We start from the raw sequence: 22,130 nt of genomic DNA on the forward strand, positions 1-22,130 counted from the left end.
GTGGGGAGAGATTTGGTTCTGTTGCTGTTACAAATGATTTTGGTGTGAAGTTGAGATAATGAAACTATATCATTCTTAAATTCTAATACAAGTCACAGATACAAGGAATCAATACAATAGGGTATGCCGAGGACCATATTGAAAAAAGCTTCGTAGATCCTTAAGAAGTATACAGGGTGAAGGTTGTACTGTTTGTGAACTTGCATTGGCTAAAGAGCAATGGATATAACTCCTCTGAATGAAAGAGCCTCTGATGAAACAGACATGAGCTTTCAAAGCAGCTAACCTTGTACAAAAGTAGAACTTTCCACCCTGCCATCCCTCCTTAAGTTGACTATATGAGCTGCTTGACATTTGTAAAGGGAGTTTTAAAGATGGAGTCCGTGGGACTTCCCTGGAGGTCCAGTGGTTAAGACTCTGTGTTTCCAATGCAGGGGGCATGGGTTCGATCCCTGGTTGGAGAACAAAGATCCCACATGCTGTGTGGCATGCCACCCCCACACCCCCCAAAAAAGATGGAGGGAGTCCAGATGGGTTAGGATAAGAGATATCTGGAATTTCCTTGTGGGGTTGGGAAATACAATACTTACATAAGCTGTTAATGGACTACCTGAGTTTCAGCATTCATGTTTATACTTGTGCACATACCTCCATCATGCTTGATTTTTGGAAGCCCCTAGGATAACATGAGTATTTCTGTAGCCTGGGATTATGGAGAGAGGCTGATGTCAAATTGTCAGCTCTCTACTACTCCATGGCTGTGTGATGTAACTTCTGAGCCTCCAGATGTAAAATGGGAATCAGCCCCACCTCGCCTGCAGATGCTGTGCAGATTTAGTGCTATTTGAAAGTGCTCATTGCCTTGCCCCGTACATAATAAGTACTTTCCTTACTTTTCCCTCTTGGAGTCTGATGCTTTGGGGCAGTAACGTCCCAAGACCAGGCAAGGGAGCCCCTGCTTCTAAAGCTTCTGGCCACCTGGTGACGAGTCCAAGAGGAAGTGCCCTTCTAAATCATTTCCGGGATCCCCACATTGCCCCAAGATGACCCTGTGCTGGCTTCCAGGACCTTGCAGACCTCTTCTCCAAGACCCTCCTCCTGGGCGCAGACTATCCTAGCAGCACACCCGTCTTCCCAAGGAGGGTGGACAGACCTTGGCCTCAAGGCTGGGGTGTCCACTCTCATGTGTGTAAGCCCCCCTCAAAATGCACAGTGGGCCAGGGGTGAGCTTTCTCACTAACTTAAAGTTCACTTAAGTTCACTAACTTAAAAATAAGAAAGTCATATAATCAAAATATCTTGGGTTTTTGTTTTGTTTTGTTTTTTCAGTTTGCCACCTGATTCAGGAATTCTCTACCATGTTCCTTTGCCTCATCACAAGTTTTGCCTGGGGTGCTGGGTAGGCAGCTTCTGGACCTCTGTGAGTCCAGCTGAACCAGGAAAGGGTCTGGAATGTGCATCTGACAGGCATCCCAGAGGCTTCGTGCAGTTTGGGGCTCAGTGGTACTCAGCCCTACCTGAATTTTAAAACTAACTGGGAAACTTTGAGAAAAATACTTCTGTGGGGCTCCATTCCACATAGATGAAATAGGCATCTCGAGGGGTGGGCGGGGCCCAGTTGCCTCCCCAGTGGGCCAAGGTTGAGAAGCAAGTCCACCCAGCTCAGCCTCAACAAGAACCCCGCCTCCACTATCTTGGTGGAAGGGAGACTGTATGGTCTTCAGACTTTGCAGGCACTGTTGTTCCTTGTTAAGCACCATTCCGCCACCTAATTAACACTTGTTTATAAACAAGTGTTCGCTGCCATATGCAGAGAAGGGGGTGGTCCTTTTTGAAGTTTCTAGTTGCTGACTTTGTAAGATTTGGCCTGAAGTGGGATTTCTGGAAACAACCCGGAATAGCTAGCAGCTAACAGGTTCTTCCAGAAGTTTCTCTTGCAGCCATAGACATCTCACAAAACAAGCCAACTGCCGACGTTTTTCCATAACACCCCCTGACCCGGCAGTGGCGACGGAGCGGAGGGTGTGGACAGCTTCCTGGGTTTTGGTGCTCCTTGTCAGGTGTTAAAACAAAGAGGATCATTGTGTTTCTTGGAACTGGCCTAAATGTCTATGTTTAAGATTAAGATCTAGGGAAACGCATTTCCGTTTGAGACCCAGTATTTTCTGATTGTGAAGGGCACCAACCTGGTAATGGCGCCGTGACACGGCCGCGGCCTCCAGTCTCTTCTGCCGGTTCCTTTAATTAGGAGAAATTAAGTGGGGCTGCTACATATTTTGAGAATAAATAACGCTAAACTTAGGCAGCCTTAACCACTAACTTAACCGCTGAGTTCTCGCTGCTACATGTCTCCTAAATAGATGAGCATAATCTTCACTGGGACTTAAAATGCATCACCTTCGTTCCGGAGCTCAGAACCAGCAGCCGACAGACTTTGGAGGCTTAATGACTTTAATTATGGCGAGGAGTACCTTCTCCGGGTGGGAGGGGCCCGGCCGGCGAGCTAGGGTCAGAGGAGGCCGGATGGGAGCCCGCCCCCGCCCCCGCCCCCGCCCCCCCCCGAAGGCGGCCCCACCGGGTGGGGGGAGGGGCTGGGGGTGTGGGGAAGCCGAGGGGGAGGGACCGGGGACGGGGGTGGCCGCGGGGCCTCGGAGTTCTGAGCCGTGTTTGTGGCTCTGGCGCTTTGATCTCCGGCCAGGGAAACCTGGAAGGTCAGGCCCGGCTGCAGCCAAGCCCCGGAGCCAGGAGCCGGTGGAGTGGGCCGGGCTGCGCCACCCACCTCCACCCCCCACCCGCCTCCTCCCGCCGCGGAAAGTGAGCCCGCCTGGCTGCCCGGCACCCCGACCTCCACTCCGTGGGGGCTGTTTTGCGTTGGTCTGCCTTAGGCAGTGGGTTAGGGGCTCCAAGTCGTGACAGTAAACTAGCCAAATGCCCTGCACGTTTGGTTTGCAAAGATCGTGTTTGTTGTACATACTGTAAAAGAAACCAGGTTATTTTTTAAGCTATGTGCCCCCCTTCCTGCCTACCCCCTACAGATTCCCCCAGAGCTGCAGGTGATTCCCCTGATGGTTTGTGCAAGTTAAGGTGTTAGGGTCGGTTTTTTCTGGCCACTTCTTCTGATGCCCCGCCCCCTTCTTGGCACCAGGATTTTCTCACCAGTTACCCATGTGCGCTGGTGTGTGACCTCATTTCCTATGGAATGAAAGGTTTCTGTAGGAAAACAGGGCTCTTGGTGAGACGGGCCTTGCAAGCCCCCTTGCCTGGCAAGAGTGTCCCCTGTCGTGCAGTGACTCATGCTTCAGGGCACAGCAGCTGACCAGAATGCTCAAGAGCCCGGTGCCTGGGTGGTCACTACTCAGTGAAGAACACGGGGGAGGAGGAAAGGAAAAAGTGAGGAGGGCAGCTTTAAAATCCACTTAGTGGCCTCCAGAGGGAGGGGCATAAAGAGACATGGTGAGCTCTGGCTTGTTTGCACTGGGGTGGGAGCAGCCAAGAGAGACTGGTGGCCGTCAGGCGGGGTGTCTCTGGGTCTGGCTGGTGGGTCTCTGTCGTGTTGACAGGCCCTTGCCCCTCCCTGGCCACAGGAGCAGGCCCTGTGGCAGTGGCAGCCTAAGCAGGGCTTGTTACCGGCCCTGGGTTCCTGGCAGTGGCGTGCTTGAAGCTCAGGCCTCAGGTGGATGAGCCTCGCAAGCCTGTGCTTTTGGTCTCTCATTGCTCCACCTGAGGCCACCACTGAGTTTAGAGTTTGGAATCTACGGCCAGTTCCCAGGATCTTCACAGCAGGTGGGGAGGGCAGGCCAGTGTCCACACACTGTCTCCTGTGTGGTGCAGGCCATCTTTTTCCATCAGTCTTTTAGGGTGAAGAAAAGCAAAGTTCCCCTAAGTGATATCGGGAGAAAACTGAAAATCCACATCTCCTGCCGTTTGTCCCTGTGGATATGCCCGAAGCTGATCGTTTGGTCAGCTTTCCTTTGGTGAAAGTTCTCAGGGAGGCTTGCATTCCTCCCTCGAGTAGAAAGGGCAGACTCTGCAAGTGCACAGGCTCGTTTTCTGAGAGCTCTGACATCGGAGATGTGTTCACGAGAGGCCTGGGGCCCCATAAAGAACCACCACGAGGCAGAGCCACTTTCAGTGACTGGGGTCGAGGTTGCCCAGGGAGAATAATTCCTACATCAGAACCAACCACCAATAAAAGACCCATCAGCAAGCGCTACAGCAGAAGACAGGCATGTGGTTAATAAGAAACCAAATCCTGAACATCTGCAGTGCGGAGAATCTTGAGTTCCAAGAAGATATGGTAGAGAATTGGACCTTCCACAATTCAAGAGTCAAAAGAAACAGGAGATCAGGTGGCCTGGAGCGAGCTACAGCCTGTGTTTGGAGTAGCAGGGCCCAGGGTGTTTGATGCTAACCCCAAGGGCAAAAGCTCATCCTTTTTAGGTTAAGCAACAGACATTTCTTGGTCTTTTACCCTGTGCCAGGCTCTTTGTGGGATTCTGGGCATTGAGCAGGAAAGAAGTCTGAGGCCTTCGCTGCCCTCTAGTGAGGGAGGCACTTTAAGTAAACAGTTACAGTGTGATGTCACAAGAGCTGCACCCATGGGGCTCAGAGGCAGGCGGCAGGCCAGGCAGTGCGGAGGGAGTGACACCCAAGGCAGTGAGAGTTAGAGGAGGTAAGGCGGGCTGTGGGGAGACACAGTGTGTTTCCCCAGCAGGTGGGCAGGCTCACCTATAGAGGCTCCTCCTAGTCAACACTGGGGCTGGAGTGTTGAGTTTGCTAAAAGCCAGGGAAGTCACATCTTATTCTAAGAGCAGACACAGAGTCGTTCAGGGAGAGTGGGGCAGGTCAGATCTGTGGTTTATTGACTAGAAAAGTCCCTCTTATGCTGCGTGGAGACCCTACCAGGGGCAGGCGGGGTGGACTAAGGAACCCCCGGGGGGAGTGTTTTGTGACTCACGTGGGAAGTCTGGTGTCCTGTACAGGGTGGCAGCAGTGGAGATGGAAAAACAGTGGATGGATTTGGAAGATGGAATCAGCAAAACTTAGTAAGCAGTTGAGTGTAGGGGTGAGGGCAAAGGGTTGTAGTTTAGCTTGGCCCCCTGGGGGGCGCTAGCGGGGCACCTCCCTAAGGAGGGAGCCCTGGTTGTAGGAATGTGAGGACTGCATGGAGGGTAGGCCCATGCACCTGTATCAGCCTGAGCAAGAACAGTGAGCTCTGCCCCGGGAACAGTGGCAGAAGGAGCTTGGGGACCCTGCTGAAGCAGAAAGCTGATGCCAGGTTGTGGAAACTAAGCCCTGGGACTCTGGTGCCATTCTGGATTCTCCATGATCATGGTTTCTGCCACCTTGGGTCATACTGCTGTATCAGTGTGCCAGAGGAGAGCTGCAAGAGAACACTCTCTCGGGTAAGAAAGGAAGAGACCTCAGCGCCCTCACCCTGCTCCTTGCTAAGCAAGATCTCTTCCCCCAGGACACCAGCAAGTGTGTAGAGACAGACACTTCTAGGAGGTCCTGGCTTGTATCTTTCTTGGGGCTCCTGGCACACAGTTGGCCCTCTTAAGTAGTTGTCAAATTGAACTGTATACAGTTGACCCTTGAACAACACAGGTTTGAACCATGCAGCCCACTTATACACGGGGTTTTTTTCGGTAGTAAATATTACAGTGCTACACATCCCAGTTGGTTGAATCTGTGGATGCAGAACTGCGGGTACAGAGGACCTTGGAGACAGAGGAACCAAGATTACGGAGGGTGACTGAGTTACACACGGATTTTCCTTCAACTGCGCAGAGGGTTAGCACCCTAACCCCCACGTCGTTCAAGGGTCAACTGTAATTGAATATACCAGGAACCATCTCATTTAAACTGCAGTGTGTGTATTCCTTAGTAATCATTTTCCAGATCAAAACGTCGATCTGTGGCCCATCCCTCACCCTCTTACGTGAGAGCCAGGGAGTGGTTAGGGGGGTGAGATTCCTGTCACGTGAGCGTGCCATGTGCACGGAGCCTTGGGTCCCAAAATTTCTCCCATGGAAGGGAGGGTAGGGTGTGGACAGGAGTTGCTGCAAAAAGGGTCCTGTGTCAAAAAAAACCTGGGGACGCCGGGTAGCTAAGAGCCTTATCACACGCAGCATTTCTCAAAGGACACTGACTGGGACAGTCTCTCCTCCCCTGACACCTACTACAGGGATGTGGGATAAGTGACTCCTGGTTGGTAGTTTCTTCCTCATTGGCCCTCAGAACCAAACACTCGGACCTTTCCTGATGACTCCCCCAGCCTCTTCAGAGAGGCCTGTGCCAGCACTGCTGGCAGAATGGACGCTCCGTGAGGACGCGCGGCCACCATTCTGCTCACTGTGTGTACCCTCCAGGCCTGGCACACGTAGTAACTGGTTAAGTACTACCGTTGAACAAATAAAGTAATAAATGGCACCTCAAATAGAATTAAACTCTACTGCCACCTACTATGTTAATTTGTGGAGTATGGGCCGCGCCCAGGGCAGTCTGCTCTGTCAGGCTTTACGGGGCACAGACACCGGTCAGAGATGTACCTCCTGGCTCCATAGACCCCGGGGCAGGTTAGCCTGGCACCCAGTCAAGACATTTACATGTGAGATGTTAGTGCCATTCGACTCCGCAGGGCCACTTGTAGCGATTTAAAGGATAGATTCCACCAGAATGCTAGTACAAGAAGATAAATACAGCACTGTTCATAATAGAGAAAATGAAGAAATCCCCTGAATGCCTGTCAGAGGGACAGTCTTAAGCTCCATATAATGGAAGAATATATGTAGCTGGTAAGAAGAATGGACATTTTTCTGCATCACTGCATATAATATTGTTGAGTAAATGGTTGAGTTAAGGGGGAAAATGGCAAGAGTTGAGAACATTATATACATCCAATTTATTTTTAAGTATATTTTGGTATATGAGTGTATATAAACATAAGCATTTTATTGCTGCTAATATATGAGTTTAAAAAAAATGGAAAGATATAAACCACACTATTATAAAGCTGGGATATAGGGAGGTAATAGGTAGATTATCTTTTGCTTTCAGTTTCTCAATTATTTTAAAATTTTCATGTCAAGCTCATATTACTTTTATTAATAGCAAAAATACTAAAGATGGTCACACTTGCGGAGAAAAATGCATCCCAGAAAGTGATAAGTGGCAGAGGAGAATCTTGACCGGTATTAGAACTAAGATGAGGGATAAAAGCTGCTTTTCACTAAAGAGAGGCACTTACCGGTCTTATGCGGCAGGCTTTGCACATGAACTTGACCTTGAAGAATCAGTAGGCTAGGTAAGATCAACTCATTATAGTTCACTCTGGAGACCTTTGTGCACGTGAAGGATCACGCAGAGAGTTACTCTGAGACTGCCTGCCTCCTCCTAGCCAGCTCACCAATGGGCCACTTTATCCAGAAGTTAAATCTGTTGACAGATTTGTCTTTTACTGTCTGTGTCATCTTATCTTGTCATTACTGCAGATAAATTAAGAGTTGAGTGGGTTTATAAGGAGGGGCATTAAAATCCTATGTGGATTGTATTAAGATTCTTAATAATCTTCATATTCTTTGGCCCTGGGCATCCATCCTAAGAAAATTGGAAATGTAAGCCAAGATTCATTCAACGTGGCATTAATTACAAGAATAAAGAAAAAACTGGAATAGCCCAAATATCAAAAAGATATGAGTAGCGTATCTGAAGGGATATATCACAGCCTTAAACATATTAACAAAAAAATTTAAATGACTTGTTAGAAGCTTAGATAAGTACAAAAAGACCAGAATGGGAAATTATATTCAATAGAGGCAAAAAAAAAAAGTCTGCTTGAAGCCCCCATATGTCAGAACTTCCTGTGAGAGGTTGAAGACACAAGCCTCCATATCAGTGCTAACAGTCCAGCTTCCTGGGTTATCCTCTGGTCAGGCGTTTGGGACAAAGGAGATTTGGGGCCATCTTTTGGGTTATTTCCGATTAAGGTTGTATGCTATCGAAAGTTTTCCTACAATAAAGATTAGGCACTGGGGACGCCATGTCCAGTGCTTGACGAAGAAACGGATAAACGGGGAAATGGAATCTGTTCCCAGGGGCTCTGTGGAGTAGCTATGGGGTGGGACCAAGCCCCGAACCAAGTCTGGGTGTAACTGCACACACTGGGGAGAGCACCAGGTCCATTCCTGATTGGAATTCCTGAATTTAATTGAAACCCAAGCAGACTCTAGGCTGTAGGTTTTCTCACCCACAAGGTGGTAATGGGACTATTCTTATCAGAATGCCCCCCATGCATCCAGAAATTCACAAGCCCCCTGCATTTAGAGTGTGGAGTCTTAACCACTGGACCGCCAGGGAAGTCCCAAGACTCAAACATATTGATAGAAGCACTTTCTTAGGGGAAAACCACATCCACATTCAGGGAGCAGTAACCCAAGAGTACGGTCCAGGCAGGTTTGCTTTCAATTAGAATAAACTTTTAGTGAATACCATAGGAGTCTCGCATTGCCGTAAGTGCCAGCCACGTAAGATCCTGTCTTCTAGAGCTTGACCTTTTGTACTTTGCAAGATGTAAGTCTGCAGATGTTTGTGCTTTTGCTACGTGTCTCAGTGGCTGTGACAACTGTCTAGCCTCGGGTCTCACAGCCCTGGAAGGGTAAATGAGAGACCATGACAACCTTTTTTTTTTTTTTTTTAGAATTTCACTTTTTTATCTATTTATTTATTTATGGCTGTGTTGGGTCTTCGTTTCTGTGCGAGGGCTTTCTCTAGTTGTGGCAAGCAGGGGCCACTCTTCATCGCGGTGCGCGGGCCTCTCACTATCGCGGCCTCTCTTGTCGCGGAACACAGGCTCCAGATGCGCAGGCTCAGTAGTTGTGGCTCACGGGCCTAGTTGCTCCGCGGCATGTGGGATCTTCCCAGACCAGGGCTCGAACCCGTGTCCCCTGGATTGGCAGGCAGATTCTTAACTGCTGCGCCACCAGGGAAGCCCCCATGACAACCTTTTATTCCTCATTCTGCTGCAGGGCTTGTGGTCACCTGCTGGCTGGTGCCAACCTTTCCTGGCCTGATGGAAGCAGCAGCGGTGATGAAGGGTGGGGAACACCTGTGTGAGTGGGGTGAGGGGAAGGGCAAGCAGAGGTCAGTAGGCAAGGCCTTCAGCTGCTTCTGGGAGGCCTTGCCAGGACATCCCACCTGCTTTCTGCTGCTCACACCCTTCTCATGCTCTTCTTCCCAATCCAGTCTGTGCATAGGTCAAGGGTAACTGCCCTCTCCAACTGAAGCCCAGTGACCAGTGACCTTCATCTAGCAACAGGCACCAAGCTGCATCTTTCTCAGCCTTTTGTTGAAACAGCCTTATTCTGAGAAATTTGGACATTGGGTGTGTGCCTTTATAAAGACAGGGTTTTGAAATAATATTCCAGCCCAAGCTTGACTGGAGAAAACAGTGAAAGATCTAACATATGAAGACATGTTCAAGGATGCCTCATCAATTTTTAAACTGAAAATGTGGGGCAAGGGGGAAAGTATGACCAAGTAGTGTTCTATGTTTTCATTTGTTTTGGGAATAGTGTGATCAACGTGTCGTTCATGGCGAGGAATGGCCATATTCATGGCCATTTCATGGCCTATTGTCAATCCCAAGCCTTGCTCCTGACAGGCGAGTTCCTGATGTAATCCTGACTTGCCTCCTGTCCAGTCCTGAGTGCAGGAAATACAACCTTACTTTAACAGCAGCTTACATTAAACGTAACTTTTAAAGTAAGCCGACTGTGAGAATTATCATTTTCTCAAAATATTAGTACTTTGGACCCTGTGCATTAACCTGGTTGTGTCTAAAGTTGAGCTATAAACAGGATTAAGCACCTTATTCTTGACCTGCTCTTTTCACTCGAGAAACCTGGAGATGACTCCTCCCTCCTAGATTTTGTTTAAAATGTCTTTTAAAACGTGCCTAGCCCATGGGGGTCATGCCTGGCCTCCAGATACCTGTGACTTCTGCCTCCTCGTGAAGCCAGGGGGGCTGGAGGCGGGAGCAGGCGGCAGCCAAGGCTTGCACTGCCCCGCGGCCTCCAGGCTCTCCAGATGCACCCCGTTGAAGCTCCCAAGCAAGAGGGAGCTGCACGCACAGTCCCCTCAGGTGCTGTTTGATGTGCTCAAGCAGGGAACAAAAGCCAAATAAAGGAATGAGAAGTCCTGTTTATTTCCTCGTTTGTGGTGCTGTCCCTCAGGGCCCTCTGCGTCCCTGAATTTGTGAACACGGCTGGACTACCCCACTTGCTGTTAGTTAACTCTGGAGCCCCCGAGGGCCTGTTGACCTCAGGCAAAGGGGTCTGTGCCCCTAAAGAGATTTATGGAGGAAAGTGACACCACCTGGCCCACTTTCTCACTGGGCCATCATGTCCTCTCTTGCTGGAGGCAAGTGACAGCTGTTGCAGCTCTTTCTGCATCGCTCTGGACAGTCCCTTGCCTCCTTGAGTGGCCAAGACTGGGAACTGGAAGGGACCCTAGTCCTCATGACACAGGCTCCCTCCTCCTTTTACAGATGGGGAAACTGAGGCTGGGGCTGAAAGAGACTCTAACTCACCCACCACTGGCAGCTTGTCTGGCAGAGATGGAGACAGCGCCCAGGGGCCCCTCCTGATGCAGCGTGCTGGCGGGGAAACGGGGTGGGACGGGCAAGCGGCAGAGCAGACTAAATACATCGAATCTCAGTTCAACAGGAAAGGGTCCCCAGCAGAACAAGGACAGCTTCTGCAGCACAGCACTCAGGTGTCTGAGCTTGTTCAGTTGCGGAGGACTTTGCTGCATCCCTGACAATCCACCGTCCTGCTTATTTAGTACCAAGTACAGGGAGCTGGCTTGTTGTAGAAGCTGTGAGGTAAGACCGCCCTCTGGTGGCTGATGGAGCCATTGCTCTAGCCACATTCTGGTCTAAGGCTCAGTGTTGCTTTCCTGTGCAGAAGGAATTCAGATTTTATTCTTTCTCAAGCACTCTGGCTCACAGAGACTTTCTTGATCTCTTGAGTACTAGCCATCATTTGCCCATCTTACAGGGGGTTTGGTTTTTGTTTTGAGCCCTCCCCCCACCCGTTAGAGGTGTCTCGCTTCCCTAACGAGATTCAGGTTCCTATAAGCAAGGATTATGTCTTACATCTTGTTCTTCCTCAGCTTCTACCCGTTGTCCCCTTAGCTGGACATGAAATTAGAAGGTTCACTGGGGTGGAAAGGAATCCTTTCCTCCAAAAGAGAATCCCACCCCTTCTCATTTGTTCCTAAAACATTCTAATCTCATCTCTGATCAGTAGTTCCCCAAGTGGTTGAATCATCAGAATCCCTCAGAAAACCTTCAGAACTCAGTTTCCTGGGCCTTACTCCAGCCCTGCTGAATCAGTCTCTGTGGTTTGAGCCAGGAAATCTGCTTTACAAACTTCCCAAGTGGTTTCTGATGTGCAGCCAGGTTTGGCAGCCAACTGCTCTAAATCCCCATTTACAATTATTTCTCGTAGCTTTTCCCCCGACAGCATGTCCAAAGGTCTTTAGCTTATGTCACTTATTAAAATTGACCGTTTTGAGATTCCTTCGGAAATACTCAGTATGTTCCTCTAACTGCGGTGCTGGATGATGTGGGGAGGAAGCAGGACCGCAAGAGAAGGACCAAAGGCATTTGCTTTAGCTGCCAACGGCCCTGTGTTCATAGCAGAAAATACTGAAACCACTACCTTTATGCTGACTGGGCAGGTTGCTGATTTGTAGTTTGATTTTAAGATTTAGGCTGGATAGGGAGACAAAGGTTAATTGAGTACCCAGCTATTTATTTTCACCATTTCTAACTCATTTGGTTCCCAGGATAACTGTACAAGGTGCTATTGCCCACCCCCCACTCCCCTTTTTTTTAAACAGATGGGCAAGTTGAGGCTTAGGAAAGTTAGTAACTCACCCAGTCACATAAATTGGTGACTGTCAGATTCTGCATTCGAATACAGGTCTGATTTCCAAGGCCAGCTTCGGAAAGGTAAGGACCAGGGTGCCAACCTGCTCTTTTTCACTCTGCCAGGCCAAGCGAGCCGTGCAGCGGGGAGCCACTGCAGTCATCTTCGATGTGTCTGAAAACCCAGAAGCTATCGACCAGGTAAGCTCCTCGGGCCAGGCCAATGCTGCAGTGTCCCTGAGAGAAGCACCTCCTTTACTTAGCCTGGCTTCTCACGGTCGTGTCACCCTCATCCTCAGGGCCCTTGCGCTTGTCTGCCCTCGTTAGTTATCCGTGTTTGCACATCACACTCCAAGGCAAGTGTATCAAGAGGGGTAAGAGCCAAGAAGTTGAGGGTTGGTGAGGCACTTTTCAAAGACCCTTCTGGGGTCCCGCTCCATCCTAAAAGGGGCATCATCCTCAGCCTCGTCCTTCTGGGAGCTCCAAGCCTATGATGCTTGAGGAGTTTGAGGATTTCCAAAAGGGTACTTCGTGTTCTTTTCCTCCAGCCTTTCTTTCTCTCTCCTGCTTCTTGAAGTAATTATGTCTTCTAACCAGGACCTCCTCTCCTTCCTTAGCTAAACCAGGGGTCAGAAGACCCACTCAAGAGGCCAGTGGTGTACGTGAAGGGCGCAGACGCCATCAAGCTGATGAACATTGTCAACAAGCAGAAAGTGGCTCGAGCAAGGATCCAGCACCGCCCTCCTCGAGTGAGCCTCCGCTGGCCACGCCGCCACCTTCCCTGCTGCCGCCTGTGCCTTAATCCCCTTTGGGCTTTGGCCTTTTGCTCCTGCCTTCTTTCCGTCTACAATGCTGATGCGCCCCAGGTTCCTGCAGGTTTAGATCAGACGTAAGGCTGGAGGCCAGGGAGAAATTTCACCCGGCTCCTCTAGAGGGGATTTGAAAAGTCCTTCCAGAGATAGGTGATTTGTGACCAAATGTCTCTTCCACCCGGCATCCCCTCTGGGTAACCTCCTGTCCTTTTTTCTCTTCTGTCCCATCTCCCTGTGAAAGGCTAACTGAGGAGCACTGAAGGGAAGGACACCCCGCACTCAGCTTCCTGTATCTCCCTCCTTCTGTCTGGCCTAGACTAGAGGATAAGGCCTGTGCTTCCTTCTTCCTATGGGGCAAATGCATTACTGAAACCCCCTAACTTGTATTTGATTCTGGAAAAGTAAGCTTTCAACAGGGATTGGGGCTCACGACTTCCAGGTGGTTAATGAATAGCTTCATTTTTTAGGCTTCTCTTAGGTGTATTAAAGGGACACTGCTGGCATCTTTTGCCCAACCTCAGGCTGAAGATTCTAGGAACCTGGGACAGGTGCCCCACAGATGGTTTATTTCCTCCTCACGAATGTTGTAATATTCACATAGAGGATGGGTCTTTTGCACAAAATATCCGGATACCCATAGCGTTGAATTAGCAAAACTCCATTCCTGTTGGCTAAACACGTCCCAGATGAGGTAACTTTAAGGTTTTAGGAGGCAGTGTGCCATGAGGAAAAGGTAAGAACTAAAACTAGAGGGAGTTTGCAAAAGAACTGACTTGCTGGCTGCTTTTTAAAGGAAAAAAGAGCGCTTTGGTAAATATGACTCATTGTAGTGGAAGCTGATATTTGTGGAAGCAGCGTACAGTTTTCTGAGTTGTTGTAAACCATTAATTATATGGTTAGTAATCACTGTTCCCTCAAAACATGACACTCACTCCTTTGTCCCATAAATGTGATATTTGTGTTTATTTGGAAGGGCCGCTCCTACCGGTTACGGTGAACTTTGCGCTATTCTGCAGGGAGCGAGGCTCTGTGAACAGAGTTCTCTTGGCTATTAGGAGGCCTGGCTGAGACCGCTGCGGCCTCCCTGGGCCACACTGCGGGGCACTACCTGGGCCTGGATAGCACACTGTGTGTGTGTTAGCAGAACCCCACACGTGCCCTGCAAAGGAGGGGAAATGCAGCCCGGTGGCCCCATCCTTCTCCCGACCAGGGCTGACCCAGCCCGTGTGCCAATCCCCAGGCTGAAGAAAGCTGTGACTCACTGTGTCTGTGTTCTGTTCCAGCAACCCACGGAATACTTTGATATGGGGATCTTCCTGGCCTTCTTCGTCGTGGTCTCCTTGGTCTGCCTGATCCTCCTTGTCAAAATCAAGCTGAAGCAGCGACGCAGTCAGGTAACTCAGAGCAGCCTGTGAGCGTTCATCCCTGCTGCCCCTTTGCCGGTGCAAACCTGGTCCTGAGCCCTGCAGCCTGTTCCCAGTGGCCTAGAACCAACAAAGATGGAGAAAAACCAGAGCAAAGCTTATAGCACTGTGTCTTCTCTGTTCCGAAAGGGCCAGTCCTACAAAGGCCGAGCCCTGGGGCCGTTTCCAGCCAGGGGTTTTTCCAAAGAAATGTTTAAATGTCAACCTGGAGCCCTAGAGCCCTGCTCCTCAAATATGATCTTGGGACCAGCAGCATCAGCACCACCTGGGAGCTTTTGGCAGAAACGCAGAATCTCAGGCCCCACCTCAGACCTGCTTCATCCGACTCTGCATCTACCAAGCTCTCCAGGCGATTCTCAATAAACAGAGTAGCCGCCCTAGTGCCCCAGCCGGCACACCACTGTGTGCTTGTAGGAAGGAAGGATTTGGGGGTAGAGGGCAATGGGAGGATACTTGGGAATCTAGACCCTCAGAGGTGTAGCAGTGTGATGTCCACAGCGAGAGACGGTGGACCTGGGCGCTGAGTTCTCTCGAGGATGGGTGGCCATCACCAACGGAGCAGCAGCTGACATTTGTCGAGTGGGCCTGGTTTGCCAAGTGCTGGGCACCCCCATGCATGGTCTCATTTGCCCTCAGAACATTCTCCAATGAAGGGAGGAACCCTTAGCACAGAGCAGAGTTGGCCAAATAATTAGAGTAGACCTCTGCTGGTACTGCTGCTTAGGCTGATGTGGTGGACACTTGGGAGTCTAGAAGATCTGTGCTCTTGTGCTGTGGCCTCTGAATCTTTAGTGATTTCTAAGAAGTCCGTCCTGGCCTGATGGAGACTAGTGTTTGGCCGACCATGGCCCCAGGGGTGACTACTGCTGTTAACATGTCCCAGACCCTAACATGGACCACGTTCTGCTGTGCAGAATTCCATGAACAGACTGGCCGTGCAGGCCCTGGAGAAGATGGAAACCAGGAAGTTCAACTCCAAGAGCAAGGGGCGCCGGGAGGGGAGCTGCGGGGCCCTGGACACGCTCAGCAGCAGCTCCACATCCGACTGTGCCATCTGCCTGGAGAAGTACATCGATGGAGAGGTAACGGCAGAGGCGGGGCCAGTCCTGGTGGGGATGAGGTAGACAGGCCCGCAAATGGAAGGGGAAGGGCTTTTCCCACAGGGGAAGGGCCGAGCCGCCTAGGTCTCCAGGGGACGTCCTGAGACCTTCAAACTGCTATTCCCCCCCTCCCCCCCGGAAGGGGGTGGCCACACACACAGACACTCTCTCCAGGGGACCGAGCTGAACATAGGTGATTTCGGAAGTTGATCGGAAATACATAATGGGCCAGAAAACGTCTAGTTTTAAGAACATTTACACTTAATTTCAGAATTGCTCTTCTGAAAACTCTGGCGCTTGACTTGATACAAACCTCTCTTACAAAGCTGTATGGAACGTTTACGTTTTTAAAGAGAGAAGGGATGTGATGTCCCCTTTTTCGTTCTAGCTTTTTTCTGAAAATTTCAAACTTTCAGAAGAGTTGCAAGAATCAGACAATGAATGCTGCATCATTCACCTAGAATCACCCATTGTTAACATTTTGCCACATTTGCTTCATCTCCTTCTGGATAGAGGCGTGCATATACACACACATTTTGGGGAGTGGGGAGCAAACCACTTCAGAATTAGTTGCAGGCATTTGATGCCCCTTTGATGAAAGTGTCCCGCCGCTGTGTAGACTGTTGGATGAAAAAAGAGGTTTTGCAGAGGCCTTCAGATGAATAGTCTCACATGGTCTCTACCTGCAGACTGCCTGAGTTCTCATCTGGGCCCAGGAGGGTTCTAGCTTTGTGATCTTGGGCAAGTGACTTTATTCTCTGTGCCTATGCTTGTGATATGGGCCCGAGACTGACCTGTACTCCAGGTGATCACAAAGGTTACACGAGAAAATCCAGGTAGGACTCTTGCCATGGTCAGGCACAGCCTTAGGTGTTAGTTTGAATGTTACTGCATTGAGCTGGTCAGAGAATGGAAAATCAAAGTAAAATTAGCAAGTTTGGAGGGTGCTTTGGGCTCAGGAACTTTAGAGGTGGTTCTGCCTGCCTCAGAACCCCATTACCTCCTCTCCACGTCGGGTGCTTTGTTATTAACTGTGTGCCCCCAGGTGAGTGCTGAGGGTCCAGTGAAGGGGAGGACGGGAGAACTTTGCCCCCTTGCTGCCCCACCTGTCAATCATGAGTCCCGGGCATCTTCCTTTCTACCCGCCGCATTTTGGGTATCTGGAGCCAGCCACCATCCCAGAAGTGCAGAAGGTTTTGGGGTGTATGTAGCCATCCTTCCATACCCCCAGGCTCACCATTTGCACTAGCATACAGCTCTGGCGGTCCCATGTGTGTGGCGTGGGTGTGAGTGCCCTCCTCACAAGAAAGGAGCTTGCTTCCTCCCTCAACACCAAGCACCGTGGTTGGAGCTGGCTGATGGTCCATGTCTTTCTCCCTAGAACCCGTGTGTGGGCCCTGACTCCAGGGAACAGAGCCCACTTATAGCTAGAGATGGGGAGGGGGAGCCTCTGGGCACTGCCACAGTGAACTGGGCTCCTTGGTCCACTCCAGGCTCCACGGGAAGAAGCACGTGCAGGGCTGAAGACAGCACCGCCCTCTGCCAGTGCCCTCCCTTCAGGCTGTGTGTCCTCTCTCCCTCCCAGGAGCTGCGGGTCATCCCCTGTACTCACCGCTTTCACAGGAAGTGCGTGGACCCGTGGCTGCTGCAGCACCACACCTGCCCCCACTGTCGACACAACATCATAGGTAATTCTCCGCTGCCTCTGTTGTTGCTGGAGTATCACTGTCTTTACCGAGTACCCAGCAGGAGCAGGACACGTGCTGGGGAGCAAGCAAACCACCGCAGCATTGCCGCCTGGACTTGGAGGCGTGGGGGCTTGGGGTTTGGAGGCCTCTGAAGAATCACCCTGAGTTTGGGTTCTGGCTTTGACATGAACTGGCTTCCTGACCTTGGGCCAGGCACCCGGCCTCTCCAGGCCCTGGGCCCACAATCTCTTCAGCGGGATGACAGTGGTGACGCTTGCTATGCCTGGTACCTCAGGGTTGTGATGCTGCTGCTGCCTCCCTGTGGTGGTGGATGAGGGCCCGGAAGCCAGGGTGCCCTCCAGGTAGCTGCTCTCCCAAGAGGGAAAATGCCTTTCCTCTCCGTGTCCCTGTTGCTCTCTCGAGCCTTATGCCGTGCAGAGCAGCTGGGAGGTGGGAGATGGACCCTGACAGGAGTGACCACCTTTCCAGTGGAGAAGCACGAGGCCTCTACCCGCGTGGCCGGGTTTGGTGGCAGCTTAGAATGGGCCATGGTCGTGAGACTGGGCACCTTGGCGCCGGCCGCCTCAGTCTGTGCCCGCATCCGCCCCTCGAGCCCTTGGCCCCAGCGTGCTCGCCCCCCTGACCGCGTTTCCTCCGCCTCTCCCCAGAACAAAAGGGAAACCCGAGCGCCGTGTGCTTGGAGACCGGCAGCCTGGCGCGCGGCCGGCAGCAGAGGGTGATCTTGCCGGTGCACTACCCCGGCCGCGTACACAGGGCCAGCGCCATCCCCGCCTACCCCACGAGGACGAGCATGGACGCCCACGGGAACCCTGTCACGCTGCTGACCGTGGACCGGCGCGGGGAGCAGGGCCTCTTCCCGCCGCAGACCCCCGCCTACATCCGCGGCTACCCGCCCCTCCACCTGGACCACAGCCTGGCCCCTCACCGCTGCGGCCTGGAGCACCGGCCCTACTCGCCGGCCCCCCCTTTCCGCAGGCCCAAGTTCGGCGGCCGCAGCTTCTCCAAGGCAGCTTGCTTCTCCCAGTACGAGACCATGTACCAGCACTACTACTTCCGGGGCCTCAGCTACCCCGAGCAGGAGGGGCAGCCGCCTCCCGGCCTCGCCCCCGGGGGCCCGGCTCGGGCCTTCCCCCCGGGCGGCGGGGGCGGCGGCGGCAGCGGCCTGCTCTTCGCCCCCGCGGTGCACGCGGCCCCGGCCTCGCACCTGGAGAGCGGCAGCGCGTCCAGCTTCAGCTGCTACCACGGCCACCGCTCGGTGTGCAGCGGCTACCTGGCCGACGGCCCGGGCAGCGACAGCAGCAGCAGCAGCGGCAGCTCGGGCCAGTGCCGCTGCTCCTCCAGCGACTCGGTGGTGGACTGCACGGAGGTCAGCAACCAGGGCGTGTACGGGAGCTGTTCCACCTTCCGCAGCTCTCTCAGCAGCGACTACGACCCCTTCGTCTACCGCAGCCGCAGCCCCTGTCGCGCCGGAGACGTGGGGGGCTCAGGCCGGGGGCCCGTGGTGCGCCTCGAGGGCTCCCCGCCCCCCGAGGAGCTCCGGGCTGCGGCCCGAGGCCCAGGTGCGGGGCGGGGAGAGCCCTGGCCCGGGCCCGCCTCTCCCTCGGGGGACCAGCTGTCCACCTGCAGCCTGGAGATGAACTACAGCAGTAGCTCCTCCCTGGAGCCCCGGGGGCCCAACAGCTCTACCTCAGAAGGGGGGCTCGAGGCCTCTCCCGGGGCCGCCCCGGACCTCAGGAGGACCTGGAAGGGGGCCCGGGAGGGGCCGACGTGTGCCTGCTGCTGTGAGCCCCAGACCCCCGCCCCAGACCCCGGAGCGGCAGCGGCCGGGGGCGGCCTCTTGTTCCTGGGCCCCCCGCCCTGTGAGGGCTGCAGTCCCCAGGGTGGGGAGTCACAGCCGGGGAGCTCCCAGGGCCGCTATGGCCTTCACCCGGACCATTTGCCCAGGACAGATGGGGTGAAGTACGAGGGCCTGCCCTGCTGCTTCTATGAAGAGAAGCAGGTGGCCCATGGCAGGGGCGGGGGCGGGGGCGGCGGCTGCTACACCGAGGACTGCTCGGTTCGCGTGCAGTACACGCTGGCCCAGGAGCTCCCGCCCAGCTGCCACCCCGGGGCCCGGGACCTGAGCCAGCGCATCCCCATCATTCCGGAGGATGTGGACTGTGACTTGGGCTTGCCCTCCGAATGCCAAGGGACCCGGGGCCTCGGCCCCTGGGGTGGGACGCTGCCAGGTCCGGATGCCCTGTGGCCCCACAGGGGCCTGGGAGCAGCCCAGCAAGAAGAGCGGGTTCCGTGCTGCCTGGCCAGGGCACCGCTGTCACCTCCCTGCCCTCCAGAGGATGTGGGGGCCCCTGGGGCCAGCTCCCCCAGCGCCCCCCAGGACACTCAGGACTCCAGCGCCACAGCCACTGAGGCTGCAGGTGAGAGCGGGCGGTGACAGTAGGCCAGGATCTGGGTCTTCTCTCCACACAGTCACTTTCTGAGTGACCTTCTTGGTGCCCTTGGCTTTAAACACCATCCATACCTGATGATCTCCAAGTGTTACTCCCCAGTCCAGCCCTTCCTCTGGGCTCCAGACCTGCTGGGCCCTCTGCTTCCATGAGCTCTCCCCCAGATGCTGCAGAAGCATCCCACTTGATCCTGCCACAGCAGCGTCTCGAGTTCCTCCCTCTGCACCCCCTTCTCCAAGGCTCTCTACCCAGATGCTCAGACCAAAAGCCCAGGCCCCAGCCCTGAGCCTGCCCTGCCCCTCATGCTCCAGGGTCCTGGGCTTCTCAGCCTGTCTGTGAGAACCACATGTGCTGGTTTTCCCCTGGTCCAGAAAATTGAATCCCCAGAAAAATGAAACTTAGCAAAAGACATGCAAAACCCAAGTCCAGATTTTTTATTATTAGATTCAGCAGACATCATCAAATTGTGATAAAGTTGCCAAAACTTTTGTCTTCAGTAGTGAACAGTGTGCAGTCTAGCACCTTTGAGTAGCACTGGGACAATTCCATCTCCAAAGTAAACCCCACATGGATCTGCTCTGCTCCCCGCCTGCTGTTCGCAGCTGGGCCCGTTTCCTCTCTCCAGGGTGAGGGCAGTAGCCTTCTGACTGGTCTCCTGTGGCTGGTCTTGTCTTCTGTTCCACGTGGGCACCAGAGTCATCTTTTTTAAAACATAAGTCTGTGTCTTTACACCAGAAAACTCTTCACTGACTTGCCATTACCTTCCAAATTTTAGAAATGTAAACCCCTCACCCAGGTCTGTATGATCAGGCCCTGCCACCGCCCCCAACCTCCTCCCGTGTCCCTCCTTGTTCACGATGTCAGCCGCCTTGCCCCCGTCCTGTTCCTCCAACGTGCCAGGCTCATTCCAGCCTCCAGGCCTCTCTACCGCTTCTCTCCTGCAGATCTTGGCTTAAGAGCCGCCCTCCAGCCCCCTCCGAGCTCACTCTCACACCCTCTGTTTACTTCCCAGGTTTTCACGATCTGAAATTACTTTGTTGTGAGGTGTGAGAGCTCCGCGATGGGGGTCTTCCCAGTGCCTGCAACGGCCCGAGGCACATCTTTTGTACATTGTGTTTTCATGCTGCCTAAGGGTTTCCAGAAGGCTCTGCACACCCCGATGAGGGAGGCCGGGTCCCTAGAAGGCCCCCGTGCCCTCAGAAAGGGGGCTCCACTTCAGCCCTTTAGCATATACACAGTCCATCCAGTATCCAGAGCTGTCACTTCTGAGAGCCCACCACACGCTGGGATGGGCCCCCAGGTCCCTTGCCTCATCCCTGCATGTGGTGCCCAAAGCCAGCGGGGCCGGCCCCCTCCCCTGACGATTGTTCTCTGTCTCCCAGGACCGAGATCTCGCCCGGCCGACAGTGGCAGCCCTGGAGCCTGAGCTCAGAAGGAACTCTTCCGTGGAAATGGGAACTGTACGGAGACTCCAAACTCTGACTTCCTACAGAAAAAAAAAGAAAAAAAAAAAAGATTTTTTTAGCTTTGACAAACACAAAAGTGGTAAAAAAGAGAGCCCTCCTCAACCCAAAATGTGAGCCACGTGTGGCAACCGCTTCTCCCAATTAACAAACCAACAGACAAAATTCTCTTAGTGTTTTGCCTCTTGATAACATGTTACTCTTCTGTTTTGTAAAGTGTGTGTGCTTGGGGTTCGAGGTGTGTGGGATTGACTTCTCTGCTTTGTTTTTTAAGATATTATATGTAAATGTAAAAAGTTATTTAAATATATATTTTAAAGAACCCTAACCGCCAACTTTTGCTGAAAAAAAAAATCACTGCTGCATTAATTGAACCACATCATGTGTAGATACTGCTGTCTCCCTGGAGGGAGCTCAGGCCTTTGAAAAGCTCAGGGCTACACCTGCCTTAGAAAATGAACCAGAAACTTGAAGTAAAGCTAGTTGATATGGGTACAAACTCTGAGAACAATGCAATGCTGCCTCTTACTTTCTCGTGGCAAATCCCAACGTACAAAATGTCAGGCCTTCTTGGAAACCATGCCTCTCCAGCCCGCACCTTCAGGCAGCTGATGGAAACAGCTTGGGGTCGGGTGGAAGGTCTGCAGCACTGCGGAGCCGGGACAAGCCATTGCTACGTAAGCCCCAGGGTGACAGGGACGATTCTGCGTAGTGTCCTCAGTCTGTCCCCTCTGGTCATCGTCCTAACTAGAAGGACAGAGTTTACAGTCCTGATTTTGGGCTTCCTGCCACTGGCTGCAGAGACGGCTCGATGGGGTGTGGGGGGAGAGACACCCAGGAGGAATGTACGTGGTTTTTGCAGCCTTGGTGTCTGCCCCAGCTGGGGGAGAGGGGGGATGGAGGGCGCCCCCGAGCGGGCCTGTGCGCATGTGTCCGTGTGCGCCCGGCCACCCCCCCCCCCCCGGCTGCTTCCCGCGTTGGGCTGTCTTCCTGGGTGCGCGTCGCCGGGACCGATAGGGTCTGAGCTCCCTTTGAATGACAACGTTTCCTATCCCATTGCTTCAGGGTTGTTCAGCCCTCTGCCTCGTGGCTGAAATTGCTCATCTCGCCTGCAAATGTCTACTATCCTTTCTACCTAATGCACTATTCTGTATTGATTCTCCATGAGACAGAGTGAAAGAGACTATCAGATAGTTTAGACCCAAAGGGTAGGTTTTTGTATATTGTTCCAACCTTTTGTTGT

General features: G+C 52.7%; 1 protein-coding gene across 1 annotated transcript in view; it reads left to right on the forward strand.

The window, feature by feature from the left end:
• ZNRF3 (zinc and ring finger 3) overlaps positions 1–21,844 on the forward strand; it is a 146,367-nt gene extending 124,523 nt beyond the window's left edge. The window contains exons 3-9 of the mRNA XM_057526534.1: positions 12,059–12,133; positions 12,550–12,681; positions 14,028–14,138; positions 15,083–15,250; positions 16,854–16,956; positions 17,625–19,394; positions 20,807–21,844. Coding sequence (XP_057382517.1) covers positions 12,059–12,133; positions 12,550–12,681; positions 14,028–14,138; positions 15,083–15,250; positions 16,854–16,956; positions 17,625–19,394; positions 20,807–20,850 — 2,403 coding nt within the window. The 3' untranslated portion in view covers positions 20,851–21,844. The remainder of the gene's footprint in view (positions 1–12,058; positions 12,134–12,549; positions 12,682–14,027; positions 14,139–15,082; positions 15,251–16,853; positions 16,957–17,624; positions 19,395–20,806) is intronic.
• Positions 21,845–22,130: the final 286 nt, after the last annotated feature.

Source organism: Balaenoptera acutorostrata, chromosome 13 (assembly GCF_949987535.1).
Source record: "Balaenoptera acutorostrata chromosome 13, mBalAcu1.1, whole genome shotgun sequence".
Lineage (NCBI taxonomy): Eukaryota > Metazoa > Chordata > Mammalia > Artiodactyla > Balaenopteridae > Balaenoptera > Balaenoptera acutorostrata.